General features: G+C 39.6%; 1 protein-coding gene across 6 annotated transcripts in view; it reads left to right on the top strand.

The window, feature by feature from the left end:
• PAK1 (p21 (RAC1) activated kinase 1) overlaps positions 1-24,018 on the top strand; it is a 151,550-nt gene extending 127,532 nt beyond the window's left edge. For 5 of the 6 annotated variants that reach the window (XM_057552722.1, XM_057552719.1, XM_057552720.1 and 2 more), the window contains exons 10-15: positions 1,513-1,625; positions 11,291-11,408; positions 15,017-15,116; positions 16,154-16,350; positions 19,146-19,283; positions 22,688-24,018. In XM_057552722.1, coding sequence (XP_057408705.1) covers positions 1,513-1,625; positions 11,291-11,408; positions 15,017-15,116; positions 16,154-16,350; positions 19,146-19,283; positions 22,688-22,774 — 753 coding nt within the window. In that variant the 3' untranslated portion in view covers positions 22,775-24,018. The remainder of the gene's footprint in view (positions 1-1,512; positions 1,626-11,290; positions 11,409-15,016; positions 15,117-16,153; positions 16,351-19,145; positions 19,284-22,687) is intronic. The other variant, XM_057552723.1, reaches the window with a different exon arrangement.
• The last annotated feature ends 207 nt before the right edge of the window (positions 24,019-24,225 follow it).

Below are 24,225 nucleotides of genomic sequence, written 5' to 3'. Positions count from 1 at the left end.
GAGCTCTCAAGCTTCTCGAGAGACACACCCTAACTAATCATCGTACAATTCAGTATGTGCTGAGTTCCACAAGAGAGGTATAAGTATAATCTTACGGGGCTTTAAAGAAGGCAAAAAGCCTATCTGGTTTGGAGAATGAGGTTTCTTTTGGTCTGATACAAAGTATAAGAAGGTTTGGAACATGTAAAAACAGTGGAGCAAGATGTTCTAAATGGAGAGAAGCTCAGATTGTAGTATATGAAGGAATACAGTGAGAAAGAAGTAAGATAGGGGTCAGATCATAAGGACTTCGAATGTTGGGCCAAGGAGCATCTCTAGGCAAACAGGAGCCATTTCTGCTTTGAACAGGGGAGAGAGTCACCAAATGTGTACTGTGGGGAAGATTAATCTGGTTGTGTGTGCAGGATAAATGGGCGTCACTTTTGAGATTCTAATCCTGACTTTGCTACTGAATAGCTGTGTAGGCAAGTTACATATCCTCTCTAATCACAATTTCCTTATCTGTCAAAGGGGGTCAATAGTAATATTTAACTCATAACGTGTCTCAGAGGATTAAATGAAATACATTTGAGAATACCCTACATAGTACCCGACAGATAAAAAAGGTCGCAAAAGTGCCTTGGAAACTGATGTGTTCCTTAAATTTGTATTATGTGAAAATTTGTTTATTTCTGTAGACAAAAAGCCTATCAATATCTTTTTCATACATAAACATTAAGGATCCCCTTTTTCTATTCTTTCTTAACCTGGTCAACTCTGATTTATTTTTCCACAACAAGTTCAAAAACTCATCTCCCCTTTATGAAACCTCTGCATTGATAGTGTGAAAGAGTTCTTGGCCCAGTTTTATGTTCCTGTAACACTTTGTAGGGACTTTTGTTATAGCATACCTCTTTTATATTGTGAATTTTAAAAGTATTTTTCTAATATAAGTATTTTATTTAGTAGCAAGTTTGATCTTCACACTTTGGTGCACATGAGAATTGCCTGGAGGGCTTATTAAAGTACAGAGTTTCTGAGGAAAAGGAAGTCCCTATTTACTTGGGCTTGGATTAAGTAGAGATCTAAGAAGGTAGAGAGATGAATGGAAAGATCAGTTTTTAAATTCTTTCACTTCCTCATTTAAATTCTTCATAACTATGTCTTATCCTCACCTCCAGTGACACCAGTACCAATGCCAAGTAATAAATGATCCTTATACTTAGCAAGTGAACTTTTCCATTAAATAGAAAGTTTGTGCAAAAAAACAACCCACAGAGTTTCTGATTCAGTAGGTTTATGTGGGGACTGAAAGTTTTTATTTCTAGCACATTCCTAGATAATGTTGATGTTGCTGGTCTGGGGACCTCACACTGAGTACCACTGGTCTCCAGAGATGAACTGTGATTTCCTCAAGGGCTAAGACCATATCTTATTCATTTCTATCTCCTTAGTGTTTATGTCTGGTACTTAGTAGGTGCTCAGTAAATGCTTAGTGACTCTGGTTGTACATTGAATGTACTCTAATTTCAGGTGGCCATTAAGCAGATGAACCTTCAGCAGCAGCCGAAGAAAGAGCTGATTATTAATGAGATCCTGGTCATGAGGGAAAACAAGAACCCAAATATTGTGAACTACTTGGACAGGTATGGAGTGGTAGTCCTGTCAGAGAGATAGGGCCTTTGGGATGGATGGATGGTGGAGCTCTTAGGGGAGAAGGCAACACTAGCACTCAGAACTGCCTCTATTTAAGATTCGTCTATGATGCTTGGCTCTCTGCCAATGACCCTGCATGTTGGTGGACACCTGTGATTGCTGTACAGTCTTCTGGGTTAGGCTGAACCCTACCACCCTGTAGCTTCTCACAGCTGGTCCTGATACTGTTTGTTCTACCCCAGGGAAAGCCTTTAGCCCATCTGCCTGAGTCAAACATGTAGGTCTTTAAATCATTCTGCATCTCAAATCTTTCCTTATCCTGCTTACCCTGCTGAATAACTTCTAGTTTGTCTGCATTCTCTTAAAATGTGGCATTCAGTAGTTTCGTTTGAGATATCACCGGTACAGAGACATTGGGACCCCTCCTTTGTTCTAAACTCTACAGAACTTGATTTGATTTTTTTTTTTTTTAAGAGTTCTGTTTCGTTGTTGACCCCTGGTAAGTTTGTAGTCAATTCAAATCTCTGATCCTTGTTTGTTGGAAGATTTTTAATCACAGTCTCGTGTTCAGTGCTTGTGATTGGTCTGTTTTTTTGTTTTTGTTTTTGTTTTTTTTAGTTACTAAGCTTTTAATACATGCTTAGCACCAAGCAAAATGCAATGAGATAGAAGGAAGCATATGGTACACATTCTCCAGTACTTTGAAATCTACTGAACTATACAAGATGGTACATAATTGAGTGCTGAATTTTGCAGATCAAACTAAGAATTCTGCATGTAGTTTAAAAATGACATGACCCTCACAACTCCCGTGGAAGAAAAATAAAGTATCCATCATGTCATGAAAGATCATAAAATTGGTCACTGATTTTATTGTATCAGATGGAGACTTTAAAATGTGTGACATACAGAGCAGAATAACATGAATCAGTAATAAACATGCCTGTAGATTTTAGGCTTCCGTTAAACATAATCGGACAAGGTAAGCTGCTTTAAGGCTAAATAATGTTCTCTTTTTGCTTCCTCTTCTGCTGCTGGATTATTCTTAGCCCTCTGGTCTATTGTGATTCGCCAAGGATTCTCTTGTACTGCTACTATTGCTCATTAATCCATGTTTGGAATCCCTTCATCCTCTTCTCGATTTCTCCTTTCTTGCCTTTTTGCCTCATTTCATTATTTGCCAACATAGTGAAACAGCGTCATTAAGATTAAGACACTTAGAGGGACTAATTTAACTTTCTGCCTATGATGGCCACTGACTAAGTCATTTGCCACTTAATGGAAAACCCAAGTTTTGTCTTTAAGCTGACTGAAAATATCCACTGAATTCCTGGCCTTGAGATTCTTTTCCTATTCACTTGCTCATGATTTTTCTTTTTTTTTTTCTTATTTTTTAAAATCAGTCATCAATTTTATACACATCAGTGTATACATGTCAATCCCAATCGCCCAATACAGCACACCACCATCCCCACCCCACCGCGTTTTTCCCCCCTTGGTGTCCATACGTTTGTTCTCTACATCTGTGTCTCAACTTCTGCCCTGCAAACCGGTTCGTCTGTACCATTTTTCTAGGTTCCACATACATGCGTTAATATACGATATTTGTTTTTCTCTTTCTGACGTACTTCACTCTGTATGACAGTCTCTAGATCCACCCACGTCTCAACAAATGACTCAATTTCGTTCCTTTTTATGGCTGAGTAATGTTCCATTGTATATATATACCACATCTTCTTTATCCATTCATCTGTCGATGGGCATTTAGGTTGCTTCCATGACCTGACTATTGTAAATAGTGCTGCAATGAACATTGGGGTGCATGTGTCTTTTTGAAATACGGTTTTCTCTGGGTATATGCCCAGTAGTGGGATTGCTGGATCATATGGTAGTTCTATTTTTAGTTTTTTAAGGACCCTCCATATTGTTCTCCATAGTGGCTGTATCAATTTACATTCCCACCAGCAGTGCAAGAGGGTTCCCTTTTCTCCACACCCTCTCCAGCATTTGTTGTTTGTAGATTTTCTGATGATGCCCATTCTAACTGGTGTGAGGTGATACTTCATTGTAGTTTGATTTGCATTTCTCTAATAATTAGTGATGTTGAGCATCTTTTCATGTGCTTCTTGGCCATCTGTATGTCTTCTTTGGAGAAATGTCTATTTAGGTCTTCTGCCCATTTTTGGATTGGGTTGTTTGTTTTTTTAATATTGAGCTTCATGAGCTGTTTATATATTTTGGAGATTAATCCTTTGTCCATTGATTCATTTGCAAATATTTTCTCCCATTCTGAGGGTTGTCTTTTCGTCTTGTTTATGGTTTCCTTTGCTGTGCAAAAGCTTTGAAGTTTCATTAGGTCCCATTTGTTTATTTTTGTTTTTATTTCCATTTCTCTAGGAGGTGGATCAAAAAAGATCTTGCTGTGATTTATGTCAAAGAGTGTTCTTCCTATGTTTTCCTCTAAGAGTTTTATAGTGTCTGGTGTTACATTTAGGTCCCGAATCCATTTTGAGTTTATTTTTGTGTATGGTGTTAGGGACTATTCTAATTGCATTCTTTTACATGTAGCTGTCCAGTTTTCCCAGCACCACTTATTGAAGAGACTGTCTTTTCTCCATTGTATATCTTTGCTTCCTTTGTCATAGATTAGTTGACCATAGGTGTGTGGGTTTATCTCTGGGCTTTCTATCTTGTTCCATTGAGCTATGTTTCTGTTTTTGTGCCAGTACCATATTGTCTTGATTACTGTAGCTTTGTAGGATAGTCTGAAGTCAGGGAGTCTGATTCCTCCAGCTCCGTTTTTTCCCCTCAAGACTGCTTTGGCTATTCGGGGTCTTTTGTGTCTCCATACAAATTTTAAGATGATTTGTTCTAGTTCTGTAAAAAATGCCATTGAAATTTGATAGGGATTGCATTGAATCTGTAGATTGCTTTGGGTAGTATAGTCATTTTCACAATATTGATTCTTCCAATCCAAGAACATGGTATATCTCTCCATCTGTTTGTATCATCTTTAATTTCTTTCATCAGTGTCTTATAGTTTTCTGCATACAGGTCTTTTGTCTCCCTAGGTAGGTTTATTCCTAGGTATTTTATTCTTTTTTTTGAAATGGGAAATGGGAGTGTTTCCTTAATTTCTCGTTCAGATTGTTCATCATTAGTGTATAGGAATGCAAGAGATTTCTGTGCATTAATTTTGTATTCTGCTACTTTACCAAATTCATTGATTAGCTCTAGTAGTTTTCTGGTGGCATTTTTAGGATTCTCTATGTATAGTATCATGTCATATGCAAACAGTGACAGTTTTATGTCTTCTTTTCCAATTTGTATTCCTTTTATTTCTTTTTCTTCTCTGATTGCCGTGGCTAGGACTTCCAAAACTATGTTGAATAATAGTGGTGAGAGTGGACATCCTTGTCTCATTCCTGATCTTAGTGGAAATGCTTTCAGTTTTTCACCGTTGAGAATGATGTTTGCTGTGGGTTTGTCGTATATGGCCTTTATTATGTTGAGGTAGTTTCCCTCTATGCCCACTTTCTGGAGAGTTTTTATCGTAAACTGGTGTTGAATTTTGTCAAAAGCTTTCTCTGCATCTATTGAGATGATCATATGGTTTTTATTCTTCAATTTGTTAATATGGTATATCACATTGATTGATTTGCATATATTGAAGAATCCTTGCATCCCTGGGATAAATCCCACTTGATCGTGGTGTATGATCCTTTTAATGTGTTGTTGGATTCTGTTTGCTAGTATTTTGTTGAGGATTTTTGCATCTATATTCATCAGCGATATTGGTCTGTAATTTTCTTTTTTTCTAGTATCTTTGTCTGGTTTTGGTATCAGGGTGATGGTGGCCTCATAGAATGAGTTTGGGAGTGTTCCTTCCTCTGCAATTTTTTGGAAGAGTTTGAGAAGGATGGGTGTTAGCTCTTCTCTAAATGTTTGATAGAATTCACCTGTGAAGCCAACTGGTCCTGGACTTTTGTTTGTTGGAAGATTTTTAATCACATTTTCAATTTCAGTGCTTGTAATTGGTCTGTTCATATTTTCTATTTCTTCCTGGTTCAGTCTTGGAAGCTTGTGCTTTTCTAACACCTTGTCCATTTCTTCCAGGTTGTCCATTTTATTGGCATAGAGTTGCTTGTAGTAATCTCTCATGATCCTTTGTATTTCTGCAGTGTCAGTTGTTACTTTTCCTTTTTCATTTCTAATTCTATTGATTTGAGTCTTCTCCCTTTTTTCTTGATGAGTCTGGCTAATGGTTTATCAATTTTGTTTATCTTCTCAAAGAACCAGCTTTTAGTTTTATTGATATTTGCTATTGTTTCCTTCATTTCTTTTTCATTTATTTCTGATCTGATCTTTATGATTTCTTTCCTTCTGCTAAGTTTGGGTTTTTTTTGTTTTTCTTTCTCTAACTGCTTTAGGTGTAAGGTTAGGTTGTTTATTTGAGATTTTTCTTGTTTCTTGAGGTAGGATTGTATTGCTATAAACTTCCTTCTTAGGGGCTTCCCTGGTGGCACAGTGGTTGAGAATCTGCCTGCCAATGCAGGGGACACGGGTTCGAGCCCTGGTGTGGGAAAATCCCACATGCCGCGGAACAAGTAGGCCCGTGAGCCACAATTACTGAGCCTGCGTGTCTGGAGCCTGTGCTTCGCAACAAGAGAGGCCGCAATAATGAGAGGCCCGCGCACCGCAATGAAGAGTGGCCCCCACTTGCCACAACTAGAGAAAGCCCTCGCACAGAAACGAAGACCCAACACAGACATAAATAAATAAATAAATAAACCCAAAGTTTAAAAAACAAAAAACAAAAAACTTCCCTCTTAGAACTGCTTTTGCTGCATCCCCTAGGTTTTGGGTCATCATGTTTTCATTGTCATTTGTTTCTAGGTATTTTTTGATTTCCTGTTTGATTTCTTCAGTGATCTCTTGGTTATTTAGTAGTGTATTGTTTATCCTCCATGTGCTTGTATTTTTTACAGATTTTTTTCTGTAATTGATACCTAGTCTCATAGTGTTCTGGTCAGAAAAGATACTTGATATGTTTTCAATTTTCTTATATTTACCAAGGCTTGATTTGTGACCCAAGATATGATCTATCCTGGAGAATGTTCCATGAGCACTTGAGAAGAGCGTGTATTCTGTTCTTTTGGATGGAATGTCCTATAAATATCAATTAAGTCCATCTTGTTTAATGTATCATTTAAAGCTTGTGTTTCCTTATTTATTTTCATTTTGGATGATCTGTCCATTGGTGAAAGTGGGGTGTTAAAGTCCCCTACTATGATTGTGTTACTGTCGATTTCCCCTTTTATGGCTGTTAGTATTTGCCTTATGTATTGAGGTGCTCCTATGTTGGGTGCATAAATATTTACAATTGTTATACCTTCCTCTTGGATCGATCCCTTGATCATTATATAGTGTCCTTCTTTGTCTCTTGTAATCGTCTTTATTTTAAAGTGTATTTTGTCTGATATGAGAATTGCTACTCCAGCTTTCTTTTGATTTCCATTTGCATGGAGTATCTTTTCCCATCCCCTCACTTTCAGTCTGTATGTGTCCCTAGGTCTGAAGTGGGTCTCTTGTAGACAGCATATATATGGGTCTTGTTTTTGTATCCGTTCAGCCAGCCTGTGTCTTTTGGTTGGAGCATTAGTCCATTTACATTTAAGGTAATTATCGATATGTATGTTCCTCTTACCATTTTAATTGTTTTGGGTTTCCTATTGTAGGTCTTTTCCTTCTCTTGTGTTTCCTGCCTAGAGAAGTTCCTTTAGCATTTGTTGTAAAGCTGGTTTGGTGGTGCTGAATTCTCTTAGATTTTACTTGTCTGCAAAGGTTTTAATTTCTCCGTCGAATCTGAATGAGATCCTTGCTGGATACAGTAATCTTGGTTGTACCTTTTTCCCTTTCATCACTTTAAATATGTCCTGCCATTCCCTTCTGGCTTGGCAGAGTTTCTGCTGAAAGATCAGCTGTTAACCTTATGGGGATTCCCTTGTATGTTATTTGTTGTTTTTCCCTTGCTGCTGTTACTATTTTTCTTTTTGTATTTAATTTTTGATAGTTTGATTAATATGCGTCTTGGCATGTTTCTCCTTGGATTTGTCCTGTGTGGGACTCTGTGCTTCCTGGAGTTGATTGACTATTTCCTTTCCCATATTAGGGAAGTTTTCAACTATAATCTCTTCAAATATTTTCTCAGTCCCTTTCTTTTTCTCTTCTTCTTCTGGGACCCCTATAATTCGAATGTTGCTGCGTTTAATGTTGTCCCAGAGGTCTCTGAGACTGTCCTCAATTCTTTTCATTCTTTTTTCTTTATTCTGCTCTGTGATAGTTATTTCCACTATTTTATCCTCCAGGTCACTTATCCGTTCTTCTGCCTCAGTTACTGTGCTATCGATTCCTTCTAGAGAATTTTTAATTTCATTTATTGTGTTGTTCATCATTGTTTGTTTGCTCTTTAGTTCTTCTAGGTCCTTGTTAAACGTTTCTTGTATTTTCTCCATTCTGTTTCCAAGATTTTGGATCATTTTTACTATCATTACACTGAATTCTTTTTCAGGTAGACTGCCTATTTCCTCTTCATTTGTTTGGTCTCGTGGGCTTTTGCCTTGCTCCTTCATCTGCTGTGTGTTTCTCTGTCTTCTCATTTTGCTTATCTTACTGTGTTTGGGGGTCTTCTTTTCGCAGGCTGCAGGTTGGTAGTTCCCGTTGTTTTTGGTGTCTGCCCCCAGTGGGTATGGTTGGTTCAGTGGGTTGTGTAGGCTTCCTGGTGGAAGAGACTGGTGCCTGTGTTCTGGTGGATGAGGCTGGATCTTGTCTTTGTGGTGGGCAGGACCACGTCCGGTGGTGTGTTTTGGGGTGTCTGTGACCTTATTATGATTTTAGGCAGCCTCTCTGCTAATGGGTAGGGTTGTGTACCTGTCTTGCTAGTTGTTTGGCATAGGGTGTCCAGCACTGTAGCTTGCTAGTCATTGAGTGGAGCTGTTAGCTTTGAGATGGAGATCTCTGGGAGAGCTTTCGCCATTTGTTTTTACGTGGAGCTGGGAAGTCTCTGGTGGACCATTGTCCTGAACTCGGCTCTTCCACCTCGGAGGCACAGGCCTGGCACCCGGCCGGAGCACCAAGACCCTGTCAGCCACACAGCTCAGAAGAAAAGGGAGGAAAAAAAGACAAATAAAGAAATAAATAAAATTATTAAAATAAAACATTTTTTAAAAGTATTAAAAAGTAATAAAAGAAAGAAAGAAAGAAGAGAGCAACCAAACCAAAAAACAAATCCACCAATGATTACAAGCACTAAAATCTATACTAAAACAAAACAAAACAAAAAAACCGACAGACAGAACCCTAGGACAAATGGTAAAAGCAAAGCTATACAGACAAAATCACACAAAGAAGCATACACATACACACTCACAAAAAGAGAAAAAGGAAAAAAAAAGTATGTATATATAAAAAAAAAGAAGAGGAAGGGAGCAACCAAATCACTAAACAAATCTATCAATGATAATGAACTCTGAGTACAAACTAAGATAAACATGAGACCAGACACAAATTAGATGTAGAAACCAAACCCCAAGTCTACATTTGCTCCCAAAGTCCACCGCCTCAATTTTGGGATGATTCGTTGTCTATTCAGGTATTCCAGAGATGCAGGGTACATCAAGCTGATTGTGGAGATTTAATCTGCTGCTCTTGAGGCTGCTGGGAGAAATTTTGCTTTCTCTTGTTTGTTTGCACAGCTCCCGGGTTCAGCTTTGGATTTGGCCCCGCCTCTGCATGTAGGTCACCTGAGGGCATCTGTTCCCACCCAGACAGGACAGGGATAAAGTAGCAGCTGATTAGGGGGCTCTGGCTCATTCAGGCTGGGGCATTGGGAGCGAGTGGTATGGAATGCGGGGTGAGCCTGCGGTGGCAGAGGCCAGTGTGACGTTGCCACAGCCTGAGGCACGCCGTATATTCTCCCAGGGAAGTTGTCCCTGGATCACGCCACCCTAGCAGTGGCAGGCTGTATAGGCTCCCGGGAGGGGAGGTGTGGATAGTGACCTGTGCTTGCACACAGGCTTCTTGGTGGCTGCAGCAGCAGCCTTAGCATTTCATGCCTGTGTCTGGTGTCTGCACTGATAACCGTGGCTCGCACCTGTCTCTGGAGCTCATTTATGCGGTGCTCTGAGTCCCTTCTCCTCGAGCACCCCAAAACAATGGTCTCTTGCCTGTTAGGCAGGTCCAGACTTTTTCCTGGACTCCCTCCTGGCCAGCTGTGGTGCAGTAGCCCCTTCAGGCTGTGTTCACGCAGCCAACCCCAGTCCTCCCCTGGGATCTGACCCCCGAAGCCCGAGCCTCAGCTCCCAGCCCCCACCTGTCCTGGCGGGTGAGCAGACAAGCCTCTCGGGCTGGTGAGTGCTGGTCGGCACCAATCCTCTGTGCGGGAATATCTCCGCTTTGCCCTCTGCACCCCTGTTGCTGTGCTCTCCTCCGTGGCTCCAGAGCTTCTCCCCGCGCCCCACCCCCACCCCACATCTCTGCCAGTGAGGGGGCTTCCTAGTGTGTGGCAACTTTTCCTCCTTCACAGCTCCCTCCCAGAGGTGCAGGTCTCATCCCTATTCTTTTGTCTCTGTTTTTTCTTTTTTCTTTTTCCTACCCAGGTACGTGGGGAGTTTCTTACCTTTTGGGAAGTCTGAGGTCTTCTGCCAGCATTCTGTAGGTGTTCTGTAGGAGTTGTTCCACATGTAGATGTATTTCTAATATATTTGTGGAGAGGAAGGTGATCTCCGTGTCTTACTCCTCCACCATCTTGAAGGTCTCTCCTAGGTGACATTTTTGTTTATCACATAATAGAGCTGAGTGATCCAGTCCCTGAGTGAGACTATCAGTTTTAACTCATGTCAGCCCCATAATCTCTCTAGGGATGCAGTACTAATTGGGAACCCTTGGCTTCCAGAAGCAGCTTTGGTTCTGCAGCCTTTACTGAATTTATTCCATTCTTAGAATCAGAGACATTCAAAATGGAGATCATTGTCAGCATAATGGCTATTTGTATAAAACTCTACAGCTTTTCAATGGCTCTTATAGTCAGTACTTCATTTTACATTTACAATTATCTTTTATTTTACTCACTGAATTATTCAGTAAATATTGACATCTACTGTGCCACACTTTCTGGGAATGGAATCTTGAACAAGACCCAGTATGGGTCTCATGGATCTCAAATCTAATAGAATTCTAAAGGAGGTTTAGTGACTTTCCCTAATATTGGTAAGATGGACTCCAAATCCCATCTTTGTCAAATGTTTGGATGCTCTCTGCTTTCATGCAGAGAGGTGTGGGAATCATGCCTAATTTTAGGAAGTACTACTTTGTGTTGTGATGAAATAATTTTATATCTTCAGCCTAGTGATTGTAGTTCTGTCTTTTGGGGCTTCACAGAACAGTGTACTTTGTTTTCCCCAGGCGAATCCTTAAGAGATGTCAAGTTAGTGATTCTGTCCCACAGATTCTGCTTTTCCTTAGAAAAAAAGAACCCTAGACTCTTCCAGAACTGAGGGAAATGCACAGTCACTCTGGTATATGCTTGTTCTTTGAAAGCCACTGCTATGGTCCAGTGTACTCTATTCCTTCTCACCCTTTATCTTTACTCCTACAGTTACCTCGTGGGAGATGAGCTATGGGTTGTCATGGAATATTTGGCTGGAGGTTCTTTGACAGACGTGGTAACAGAAACCTGCATGGATGAAGGCCAGATTGCAGCTGTGTGCCGTGAGGTAAGGCAAGTGGCCAACCAGACTTGAGCAGGACGTGGCCTCCATATCCATATATCTCAAAGTTCTGCAGCTGATGGAATCTCAGCCTGGGCACTGTAGAGGTGGGAGAAATTAGTTGTACTCTCTCCCATCATCCTCTTTTTATACCTGTTTTTAAAGATTACTATATTCTGAAAGTTAGAAAGTTCCAAAATATATATATATACACACATATGTGTATATATGCATAATCACACATAATTTCAACCTCTTAAAAATAACTGCATGAACACTTATTTTCCTTTACCTCTTTTATATGGGTATATATTTTAATCATATTTTTATTCTGCTTTCCTACTTTATTCATGTGCTATGAAGGAAATAAAGTAGAGTAAAAAGATAGTGACAGAGGAGGTACTATTTCAGACAGAGTAGTCAGGGAAGGTTTTGCCATAGATTTGAGTAAAGATCTGAATGGTATGAAAGAGTAAGCCAAGCAAAAATCTAGGGTAAAATACTTCCAGGCAAAAGAAATAGGAAACAAAGCTTAAATAGGTATTCTCCTCTTTCCTCATTGCTACTATATGTCTCAAGTCTGTAAAATGCTTGTATAAGAAAGGAAAATAAATACCTCTGCAAGGCCTCCATGAAAAGCAGTGCCCTCAGGGGATAGCCACATTTTCGTTAGAGCAAGAAGATGAGGGGAGTATTAGAAGAAGTTGAGCATATTAGGTGCTTTGCTGATAAGAGACTAGAACTTCTGATAGCCTAATAATAGAAAAGTTTGGGAATGAGGGAGAGTAGAAGATTTAAGTGATTAAAAGATAAGGTTCAGAGTTTTATGGGGATCAGTATGCTTGGGTTTTGATGATGCAAGATTTGGAGGCATAGCGATGTAGTTTTATATTAATATTAGGAAACATAAAGTCATGTGAAATCAATACTGTCCTAGAAAATATGATCACCTTTTCATTAAAAACCCTGGGATCTAGAACACATACACACATAGGTTAATGGCATTAACACAGGCCTGGGATTCTTAGGAGATCTGATTTCTTTTCTTTGCTGTACCACTAAGGCAGTGTTTCTCAACTTTTGTTTCATTATCTTCCCTCCCCCACCCAGAAGCCTTTTAAGACATGTTTGCCTAATCACATTCCCTTCATGAAATTTGATACCATAGATAAACTGTATATCTGTTTATATACTGGGGACCTTTGGAAAACCACAACCATTGTAATATCTAAGATGTTTTTCAGTCTCCCCAGGGACTGACTTTCACTGGTTGAGATACATGCAAATGTATGCTTGGGGAAATCAATAAGCCTCAAGTGATTTATCGTAGAAATTGCAACATTCACACTGTATATGCCTTAGGGGTACCATATGGGTCAAAAAGCATTTGGAGAAACATTTAAATGTTAACTAAATAGGTGGCATTACTATTATCCTTAAGTTCTCATAGAGATAGCTCCCCTTTCTAAAAATACCTTTATTGAGATATAATTCACATACCATATTATTCACCCATTTAAAGTGTATAACTTAATGGGTTTTAGTATATTGAGTTATACAGTCATCACCATAATTAATTTTAGAACATTTTCGACACCCTAAAAAGAAACTCCATATCTATTAGCAGTCACCCCCCCACCCTCTTTCCCAGCCCTCCCAGCCCTATGCAACCACTAATCTATTTTCTGTCTCTATATATTTGCTTGTCCCAGGCATTTCATGTAAATGGAATCATATAATATGTGCATCTGCCTGGCTTCTTTTGCTTAGCATAATATTTTGAAGGTTCATCTGTGTTATAGCATATGTCCTTTTACTAGCAAATAAGATTCTGTTTACTTATCTTTACATCAATTGATGGACATTTGGGTAATTTCCACTTTTTGGCTGTTATGGATGATGCTGTGAACATTCACGTACAAGTTGTTGGTTGGATGTATGTTTTCATTTCTCTTGGGTATATGCCTAGGAGTGGAACTTCTGGTCATACAGCAACTCTATGTTTAATATTTTAAGGACTGGCCAAAATGTTTTCCACAGTGGCTGTACCATTTTATATTCCCACCAGCAATGCATGAGGGTTCCAATTTCTTGAAATCATCCTTTTTGTTTATAATTTTTTAAAAATTAATTAATTAATTAAGTTTTGGCTGCGTTGGGTCTTCATTGCTGCGCGTGGGCTTTCTCTAGTTGCGGTGAGTTGGGCTACTCTTCGTTGTGGTGCACGGACTTCTCGTTGCGGTGGCTTCTCTTGTTGTGGAGCACAGGCTCTAGGTGCGTGGGCTTCAGTAGTTGTGGCTCGCGGGCTCTAGAGCACAGGCTCAGTAGTTGTGGTGCACAGGCTTTGTTGCTCCGTGGCATCTGGGATCTTCCTGGAGGAGGGATCGAACCCATGTCCCCTGCATTGGCAGGCAGATTCTTAACCACTGCGCCACCAGGGAAGTCCCTGTTCATAATTTTTTACATCCAGAAGCCCAAGTCTCTAGCCTCCTTAGGAAAGCAAGTCATACTTTTCCAGGGAAAAGCCGCTTCTGGATATTGGTTTGTTTTTAATTTAGCCATTGATATGTTCTTAGAAAGTGAAGTATTAAGTTGAGAATATTTAAATAGTATCTTCTAATTGGTTTGCATTTTTAGTGTTTTTTAATCAGTGGAAGCCCCTAAAATTTTAGCTTTCGGTTATGAACTTAAACTAGTAGATTTAGTAGTAACTCTGAGAGTATCTTTTCTGATCCCCACATTTTACAGATGGGGGATAGCCAGTAGCCCAGAGGGAGTAAGAGATTTGTCTAGAATAATATTGTTGGTCAGAACCATACATTTTCATTGTTCCATTCAGTCTCTATGTTACTCATTCTGCTTGCTAAGTCTGGGTGTTTTCCAAGGTTCTTTTCTTTCTCCTCTATCTCCTATAGCATTTGCCAGTTCCAACCATTACCATAACTTAAAAAAAAAAATCACCTCTTCACGAATGACTTGTAAACATTTATTTCAAGTCCAGCCTCTCTACAGAACTCAAGATTCACATCTGCAGTGGCCTACTGGACATTAGTCTGCAAATGTTTATAGGAATATAAAAACCCAGCAAACCCCAAACAGTACAAATTTATCTCCTCACCAAAATAAGATTATCCTCCTAAGTTCACTGCTTCTAATATCATTTCCGTTTGTCTAGTTTCCCAAATGTGACTCTTATTTGTCACTTTCCTCCAGTTTTTTCATTACAAAATCCTTTCCATTCTTCCTCAGTATTTATTTATTTTTTGTTGCCTCGGGTTCTTTGTCAAGGTGCTGATGTTCTGTAAACAACTCTAAAATACTTTGGAGGAACTCCTGTAGTTAAAGAAAACTATTATAAGCTATGTTGTAATACGATATGGTCAAGTATATTATAAGAAAGATATAAGGCAGCACGGAGTGTTAAAAGAATGCTTAGCTAGGAGACAGGAGACTAGGTTCCAGACCTGCCTCTTCCACTTATTTGGAGTAAGTCCTTTTACTCATTGGGGCCTCACTTTTGTTATCATCAAATGAGCAGGTTGGATTAGCGATTTTCTGTAAGTCTTCATATTATATGTCCTTTCTTTCTCCCTCTGCCCACACCACTTCAATAGTGCCTGCAGGCTTTGGAGTTTCTGCATTCGAGCCAAGTTATTCATAGAGACATCAAGAGTGACAACATCCTGTTGGGAATGGATGGCTCTGTCAAGCTAAGTGAGTAGGAATGGTAATACTTCTCTTCCCTGTGGGACCCTGTCTCCTCTGGGATGATAATCATATAAGAGTAGCTACAAGACTCACCAGAGAATCTGTATTTCCTTGGATATGCGAGCACTTTATATTACTCAGTCCTATATAGGATGACATTTCTTTTTTTTTTCCACTTATTTATACATTCAGCCAAAAAAATTTACTGAATGCCCACTATGTGCTAGGACCCGTGATGGGCACTGAAGATACTTTTGCCTGTATTTAAGTAGTTCTCAATCTAGTATGGGAAACACAAAATACATAATTAGAAGAAAGAGTTTAGTGTAACTTCTTTCATTCAGTCATTCATTCAGCAAACTTTTATTAAATGTCTGTTGTATGCTGGGCCCTCTGGGAATGAAAAAAATGAGTAAGAAGACATAGTCCTTCTTATTGAAGGCCTCATAATTAAATAAACATATGATTGCAATATAATGGGAATGAACTGCAGGCAGAACATTTTGTTCAAATGTGTAAGGACCAGTAGTCCAGACAAACAGGTTGTGTCACAGGTGGATGAGCTGCTTATGGGAAGACTGTTAGCAGTCTCTGTCTTGGGGCACAGGGTGAGGAACTTATTAAAAGCAGGGCCATGCCTAGTTGTAGGTGATTAGGGTTTAAGTCCAGGACTCATGCCCAGGAAATAAAGCAAGGACCTAGTTACCAGATACTGATGTATGGGAATGATTTTCAAGAAGAAAGCAGTACTGGGGCAAGTAATCAAGGTCAATGCGGGCGGCTTGGACTTTAATGCCTAGTGCTTCTGGTTTGAGGAGGGGTAAGGAAGCCAGAGATGATATATGTTATGTTCCTCCTTCAGGGTTGAACAAGAGACAGGCTAAGGGCTGAAGGTGGCAGTTAAGTGATTCTAGCTTTGGAGAGACAAGGGATGCAGTGGCTAGGATGCAGGCAGAGCTTGATACCTAGGGGTAAGCACATAGTATTTACAGAAGGAATACCCTACATATATATCCTTTCTGTCTTGTCTTTTCTTTTTCTAGCTGATTTTGGATTCTGTGCCCAGATCACCCCAGAGCAGAGCAAACGGAGCACTATGGTGGGAACACCGTACTGGATGGCACCAGAGGTTGTGACACGGAAGGCCTATGGGCCTAAGGTTGACATTTGGTCCCTGGGCATCATGGCCATTGAAATGATTGAAGGGGAGCCCCCATACCTTAATGAAAATCCTCTGAGAGTGAGTGTTACTAGGCCCATATCAAGATGTTTGGGCTGTTGGATTTCTCTTTTCTGGATAAAACTAGGCACTGTTGAATTTAAAGTATAAATGCTTAAAGAAAAGGTATATTAGCAGTCATTCATTCATTTATTCAATGATTATTTGAGTTCTTATCATGGGCAAGAAACTGTTCTACTGATAATAAATTAATATATAGTAACAGAAGATAAGAGCTGTTAAAAAAAGCAGAGTAAGTGGCTTAAGAGAGTAAGGGGGGAAGGAGGGAGAAGTGTGCTATTTTAGTCTAGGTAGAGCATGAAGTCTTCTCTTATAAGTTATTTGAGGAGAAATCTGAAGAAAATAAAGTAGTGAGCCATGAGATTAATCTGACGTAAGAGTTTTCCAGGTGTCAAGTATATAAAGAACTTGTTTTGAGAACGTGCTTGATACATCCTAGGGAAAACCAAGGAGGCCAGTGTCCGTGAAGTGAGTGAACAGAGTGGACAAGGTTCTGTGTTAATTTGAAATGTTTATTAAACATCCAGGTGGAGATGCTGAGTAGAATTGGGCATAAGAGTTCAGAGTTCAAGGGTGAGAGGTCAGGACTCTAAATATAAATTTATTAGTAGGTATTATATAGTTGGTTTATTTAAAAATCAGAGCTAGTTGATAATGAGATCACTCACCTAGGGAGTGAGGGGAGAGTACTGAGATCTGGGATACTGTCATGTTTACAGGTTAGAGGAGCTAGCAAAGTGGCCAATGAGTAGCCTTCCAGGTAGGAGAACTGAGAGAAGTGTCCTGGAGGCCAAGAGGACAAAGTGTTTCGAGAAGGAGGATGGATCACTGTGTCAAACCTGACTGATAGGTTGCATTTAAGATAATGCTAAGAAATGATCATTAGATTTGCCAGTGTGAAGGTTATTGATGACTTTGACAATCAGTTTCACTGGAGTGATAGGAATGAAAGCCTAATTAGAGTAAATTCACCAGAGTGGGCAAAGTTGAGATGGCATGTGTAAGCAGTTAGTTTTTACTTTTCATTTTTGTTTTCTTTTAAAGGAGTTTTGCTTTAAGGTAAGGAGTTTTGTTAAGGTAACAGTGGAGCAATGTCTTAAAGTGGAGTCGAGGGAGGGTTTGTTTGTTTGTTTGTTTATTTATGGCTGTGTTGTGTCTTCGTTGCTGCACATGGGCTTTCTCTAGTTGCAAAGAGCGGGGGCTACTCTTTGTTGTGGTGCGTGGGCTTCTCATTGGGGTGGCTTCACTTGTTGCGGAGCACAGGCTCTAGGTGCGCAGACTTCAGTAGTTGTGGCACGCAGGCTCAGTAGTTGTGGCTCGCGGGCTCTAGAGTGCAGGCTCAGTAGTTGTGGTGCACGGGCTTAGTTGCTCTGCAGCATGTGGGATCTTCCTGGACCAGGGCTCAAACCCATCTACCCTGCATTGGCAGGTAGATTCTTAACCACTGTGCCACCAGCGAAATCCCTTTTTTTTTTTTTTAAGATGATATTATTATAGCATGTTTTTGTGCAGATGGGACTGATCTAGTGGAGAGGAAAATGGTCATGTACAAGAGAGAAGTGACATCTGTAAGAGTGATGTCCTTAAGTAGATGAGGGGGGTTGGATCAAGTACTGAAGTAAAGAGCATTAGATTAGAATATGTACAATTTATCCATTGTAATAGGAGAGGGAAAGCAGGGTATGTAAATACAGATGCAAGTAGGTTGGTAATTTTGATCATGGGCAAATGTGAGAGTTATTTTTATTGCTTTCATTTTGTTGTTTATTCCAACCTCCCATTCAGTGCAGGAATTCCCTGTGCATTGTCATTGATAGGCGGTCATCTAATCTTAGTTGGATACCTCTTCGATAGCTCTGATTATTGAAAAGTGCTTTAGTGTACCAAACTAAAACTACCTTCGTAGTTTCTGCCCTCGGCCCCCAGTTTTGCCCTGTGGATCCACATGCCACTCATCTTCTTTCACCTTAGAATGCCCTTGAAAATGATATCAGTAGGGCATGACAGAAATAAGACTGGGAGTAGAGTCAGAGGACATGAACTTGTGTAAACAGCATGATTCCAGGCATATCTCTTTATGTTTCTGGACTTCATCTGTGAAATGGGGATGATAATTCTTGCCCTGCCTATTACCCAGAGTTATTGTGGTCATTAAATGAGACAGTATTTGTGTAAACACTTTATGAATTAAAGTGCTGAGTGCTTTAAAAGGTTTAGTTTCACTGTGTTTTTCTTTACTTTTCCCAGGAGATGCCTCATGTTAGGGGACCAGGATGGCAACAGTGAAACAGGTTGCTCCTTTACAGAACACTTCCTTTATGTATATTTCTGTCCTGCTAGAAGAGATCAGTTTTTAGATGACTGAAGTGATGGCACCAGGAATAATCTCCTTCAGCAAATGGGCAGGTGTTTAACTCATCAGGCTAAATGAATAAAAAACCATTTAGATCTATAATCAAGGATAATAATAAACCCTTGGGTCAGTAACACACTTCATAAGCTTACAAAGTGCTTTTAATATACTATCTTGTTTTATTTTTCAGACATGTGAGATAGGCACTATTATCATCCCTGTTTTACAGATGAGGAAGTTGGAAGTTCACTGGCTTGCACCTGGTTACATGGCCTTTAAATGTTAAACCTGACCCTTAACTCATATTCTTTCCAGTATACCAAAGCTGCCTCTTTGTGTTCTGAAGGCAGAAAGCAGCTGACCATATTTCTAGAGGGCCTGTCTGGGGACCAAGAGAGAACCTCAGTTGGATCCCAAGGCAATTCTCTGTTTGTATTGCCAGGCCTTGTACCTCATCGCCACCAATGGGACCCCGGAGCTTCAGAACCCAGAGAAGCTGTCAGCTATCTTCCGAGACTTTCTGAACCGCTGTCTTGAAATGGATGTGGAGAAGAGAGGTTCAGCTAAAGAGCTGTTGCAGGTAACTGTCCCTATGCAGGGAAGCACCTAATTCGAGAAATCACTAAACCAAGGCTTTTTTTGCTTCATTTTTGTCTGTGAGGTACTGGCTGTTATAGAACTAAGCTTCTCTCCTAGCACATCCCATGCTCAATTTGTATTCCTAGTTCCCTCATCTTTATCCCTGGGCCTTTGCTCATGTTATTCCCTCAGGCTCTTCTTCAGCCTATTAAAACTCTGTACATTCTCCTAGGCTGTATCTTATAGAGTTACTTTCTGAGCTCCTGTTGAGCTTTGCTTGTATCTTCCTTTGGTGCCTGTTTTGTTCTGCCTGAATTAGTCTGGCAGAGTTTGAGTGAGTCTTAATGAGAAGAAACTCTTTGATGTTCAAATCTTATACAAGTTATATTTTACTGGGATAAGCTCAAAAGATAGATTTTCAGTAAAGGATATCAGAGGGCATTAGTTTAGAGGATAGTTAGTGCAGCTTTTCAAGTCTTCCCAGTTTCTTCATTGGAAACCCTCTCAGATGGTGGGGATGATAGTCTGCTTCTTTGTTTGTTTGTTTGTTTATAAATTTTTTGGCTGCACCACGCAGCACGTGGGATCTTAGTTCCCTGACCAGGGATCGAACCCACGCCCCCTGCAGTGGAAGCACAGAGTCCTAACCACTGGACTCCCAGGGAAGTCCCATATAGTCTGCTTGTTTGGAGTAAGATCCTGCCAGGCTCTGGGGAACCTGGAGCTGGGGGTTTACCAAGCCTTTTATACTCCACCAGCTTAATCCTGAAATTACAGCATAATTATTTCATATGGTTGTAAAAACTGCTTTTAGCTGACCACATTATTTGTATTTAACATTTATGTCTCGGGTACAATTTCTCATTACTAGTGTTATTTTACTACAGTGCCAACTGGTGATGTAATAAGTATCACATGCAACTTAATGACAGTGATTAATTTGTAGGCTTTCATAGTCAGTTACTTTTGTATTATGAGGACTAAGAGCAACTGGTCAGGGCAGGGCAGGACCTACCATACTGCACCACATTAAAGTTAGCTATGAACAATTCTGTCTTTCTTACTAGATTATAACTTCTATCTTATTAATCTCTTATCTCCTCTTATACCTGAGACCTGACTCAAAATAGGTATTCAGTGGGAGAAAACATTTGCAAGTGATATGACTGATAAAGGGTTAATATCCAAACTATATAAAAAGCTCATACAACTCAGCAAAAAAACCCCCAAACAACCCAGTTAAAAAATGGGCAGAAGACCTGAATAGACATTTTTCCAAAGAGGAAATGCAGATGGTCAACAGGCACATGAAAAGATGCTCAACATCGCTAAGCATCAGGGAAATGCAAATCAAAACCACAATGAGATATCACCTCATATCTGCCAGAATGGCTATCATCAAAGAGAACACAAATAATAAATGCTGGAGAGGGTATGGAGAAAAGGGAACCCTCCTACATTCTTGGTGGGAAAGTAAATTGGTGCAGCCGATATGGAAAACAGTATGGAGGTTTCTCAAAAAACTCAAAATAGAACTACCATATGACCTAGTGGTTCCACTCCTGGGTATATATATGAAAGAAACAAAAGCACTAATTTGAAAAGATACATGCAGCCCAATATTCATAGCAGCATTATTTACAATTGCCAAGATATGGAAGCAACCTAAGTGTCCATCAACAGATGAATGGATAAAGAATATTCCATATAGTGGAATACTACTCAACCATAAAAAGAATGAAATCTTGCCATTTATAACAACATGGATGGACTTGGAGGATACTATGCCAAGTGAAGTAAGTCAGAGAAAAACAAATACCGTATGCTAACACATATATGCGGAATCTAAAAAAAAAATGGTTCTGAAGAACCTAGGGGCAGGACAGGAATAAAGAAACTTTGAGAAACTTTGTTCATTACACGGAGAAGGAAACTGAGGCCTCCCAGTTGGGTGTTGGATCATGCTGCTTTCTCAACTGAGAGGGGAGTTGTATAAACATGTGATCTGAGAACACTGACTCTTTAATTTGTTATTGTACATTGTAAATATTCAAAACCATGACTTTCAGAGTCTCAAATCACAAAAGCTTCACATCTTTGTCTCCTGTGAAAACACATATGTGGACAGAAATACATAGGGTTTTATGTTTGAATTCATATCTTCATGATTTAGCCAAGATCTTTTATTCCTTTTGTAGTAATAGTAACTTCTTGTTCTCAGTACCTCTTTATATCCTATCTCTGTCCAAAAAGAAGTTGAAGCACTTCCAGCAAAGAATATGTGTAAATATGTCTATATGTGTGTGTGTGTGTGTATACATATACAATATGATTAATAAAAGAGACTTAGGATGGCAGAAGAATCAAATATGCTAATCATTTCAGTTAAATAGTTTTGTTTAAACATCAGATTTGGTTCTTAGTTTCCTGGTAGCGAGGACAGAAAAGGAAATATGTTAGTTCCTATGTTTCTCATCAAATGGAAGAAACATCCTGCATCCTCAAGACACAAAGCTTTTTCATTAGTAAATGTAAGAGAAGTCATTTTTAGTTAAGAGGCTCTGAGTTACATAAAGAATTGTTTTCCATAATGTTTTTTACTGAAAACATAAAAATAGGTTTCATATGGTGTTTTCTCCAAAATGGTCTTCTTTAATAGTTGTGGGTGTGGCCCAAAGTACAGCCCAGTGAAAGTGGTTCGGGAAAGAACCAAGCCATTGAAGTCCTTCCTGGGTTAATTAGCCTTACTAGATTCAAGGCTAGAACAACAAATTCCTAGATCAGTGCTCCTGAAATGCAGTATTGCAATGTACCATTGGGTCATGATCAATTAATGACCTTCCCTCTGAGCTGATTATTATTCTGATTATCACCATAGTTTGGTCTTACCTAATATAAAATGGAATCATACAATATGAACTCTCTTGTGTCTGGCTTCTTTCATGCAACATAATGTCTGTGGGATTGATCCTGTTGTTAGTGTATCAATTATTTATTCTTTTTTATTGCTCTAATTTTTGTGTAGTAGTTTATAAATATAATATTATTCATTCTTCCATTATCTTGGACATTTGGGTTCTTTTCATTTATGACTGTCATAAATAAAGCTTCTATGAGCATTTTTGTGTGTGTCTTCTGGTGGATTCACAAGCTCATTTCTCTTGGAAATATATCTAGAAGTGGAATTGCTGGGATGGACGTGTATTTAGCTGTAGGTACATACTGCCAGACAGTTCTCCAAAATGATATGTTATCTTTTAAAGATGTCCTTCAATTTGGGGATGATGATCTGAAGCTCTCCAGGCAGCACCTTGTGCAAACATGGATGCCCTTAACATCTTGTAATGGTTGCTGAGGAAGAATGGTAAATTGTCATGTGTCTTTTGTTCTTTTTCTCCTCTTTAGCATCAGTTCCTGAAGATTGCCAAGCCCCTCTCCAGCCTCACTCCACTGATCGCTGCAGCAAAGGAGGCAACCAAGAACAATCACTAAAACCACGTCACCCCAGCCTCATTGTGCCAAGGCTTCTGTGAAATAAATGCTCATTTCGGAAATTCCAGCCCCTGATGCTCTTCCTTGTCTTGCTACTCCTGTTTCCTGCTCTAGTGCTCTCAAGACTTTGATCCTTGAAAACCATGTGTCCAGCATTGAAGAGAACTGCAATTGACTAATCGGATGATGGCCATTTTAAAATAAGGAATTTGCTCCCAATCTGTGGATGTGAGGGTAGTTTATGATCAAGGGCTTATATGAATAAACCCTTGGACTCCTATTTCTACATAGCAAAATCCTTCCCCCCACCCATCAGTTCTTGACTGTATAAATTTTTGGCTTTATAACATCAATTTGCAGTCGGTTGAGATTTTTCTTTAGTGCTTGCTTTTCTATTTCAAAACTGCCCGAGCACACTGTTGTACTTGAAAATTGGAACAGCTTGAGGAATGCCATGGGGGTTGATATTCTTCCAGGGACATGAAATGGCTCTTTTTTCTGGACCATGACTTTGGCACAGCTGATCCTGATATGGGAGGGAGAGCTACCACATTTTTCTTTGTGTATGCTTCTAGCAGCTGTTTGGGAGGATCTTGACCCAATAGTGTTCCCCACGCTATTTCTTGTGAGATAGTCTTGGCTATGTAGCAGCTTTTGACTCCCTAAATCCCCCTAGGCTGCTGCCCTCATTCTGTCCTTGTTTAGAACATTGAGAGGTTTCCTAGGGCACATGCTGGGTGAGAGCTGTGTGAAAAGTCAGGAAAAAAAAATGTAGCTGCTTTTAGAACAAGGCTGGGCATTAGCACCTGTCCAGCTATACCAATGTGATGTTTCAAGAACTCAGCCTCTTTTTCCATCAGCAATAAGGAGCTAAAAGATTAACTCAGATCTTCTGATGGCCTGAATCTTTGGGTCAAAGGGAACGATCTCCAAACCTGAGACTACGTGCTAGTTTTGGATGGATTTGTTGGCCTGAGATGATAGTCTGCCAGCTGTGAGGGGACCCTGTTTTTACAATGCATGACCAAGCTCTCTGCAAATGGAAATGCCTGCACTGGGTGTTGGGGATGTTTGCTACCTCCTGCTATCTTTGTGGTTTTGGTCCTCCCATTATGGTAGGACCCCTGGCCAGCATTATGGCTTGTCATGTCATCCCCAATGGCTACCTTGTCATGCTCTGAGGTACTGCTGCCTCTGCAGCACAAGTTTTACTTCCTTCAATAAAAGGAGATGAAAATATTCTACTTGGAGTATGCCTTTCTTTGTTTCTTTCCTTCCTTTTCCCCTTCCTTTCTTTTCTAATTTTTTATTTTGATATTTTGAAAGTTAAGAAAAAAAATTTTTTTTTTCTTCCGGAATCATTTGAGATTAAGTTGCAGATAAGCTGCCCCTTTACCACTATATACTTCAATGTGTATTCTTTATTCTTAACACTTTAAAATATAATTTAA

This window comes from Balaenoptera acutorostrata, chromosome 9 (assembly GCF_949987535.1).
Source record: "Balaenoptera acutorostrata chromosome 9, mBalAcu1.1, whole genome shotgun sequence".
Classification (NCBI taxonomy): domain Eukaryota; kingdom Metazoa; phylum Chordata; class Mammalia; order Artiodactyla; family Balaenopteridae; genus Balaenoptera; species Balaenoptera acutorostrata.
This window is presented reverse-complemented; position numbering and strand designations above follow the sequence as displayed.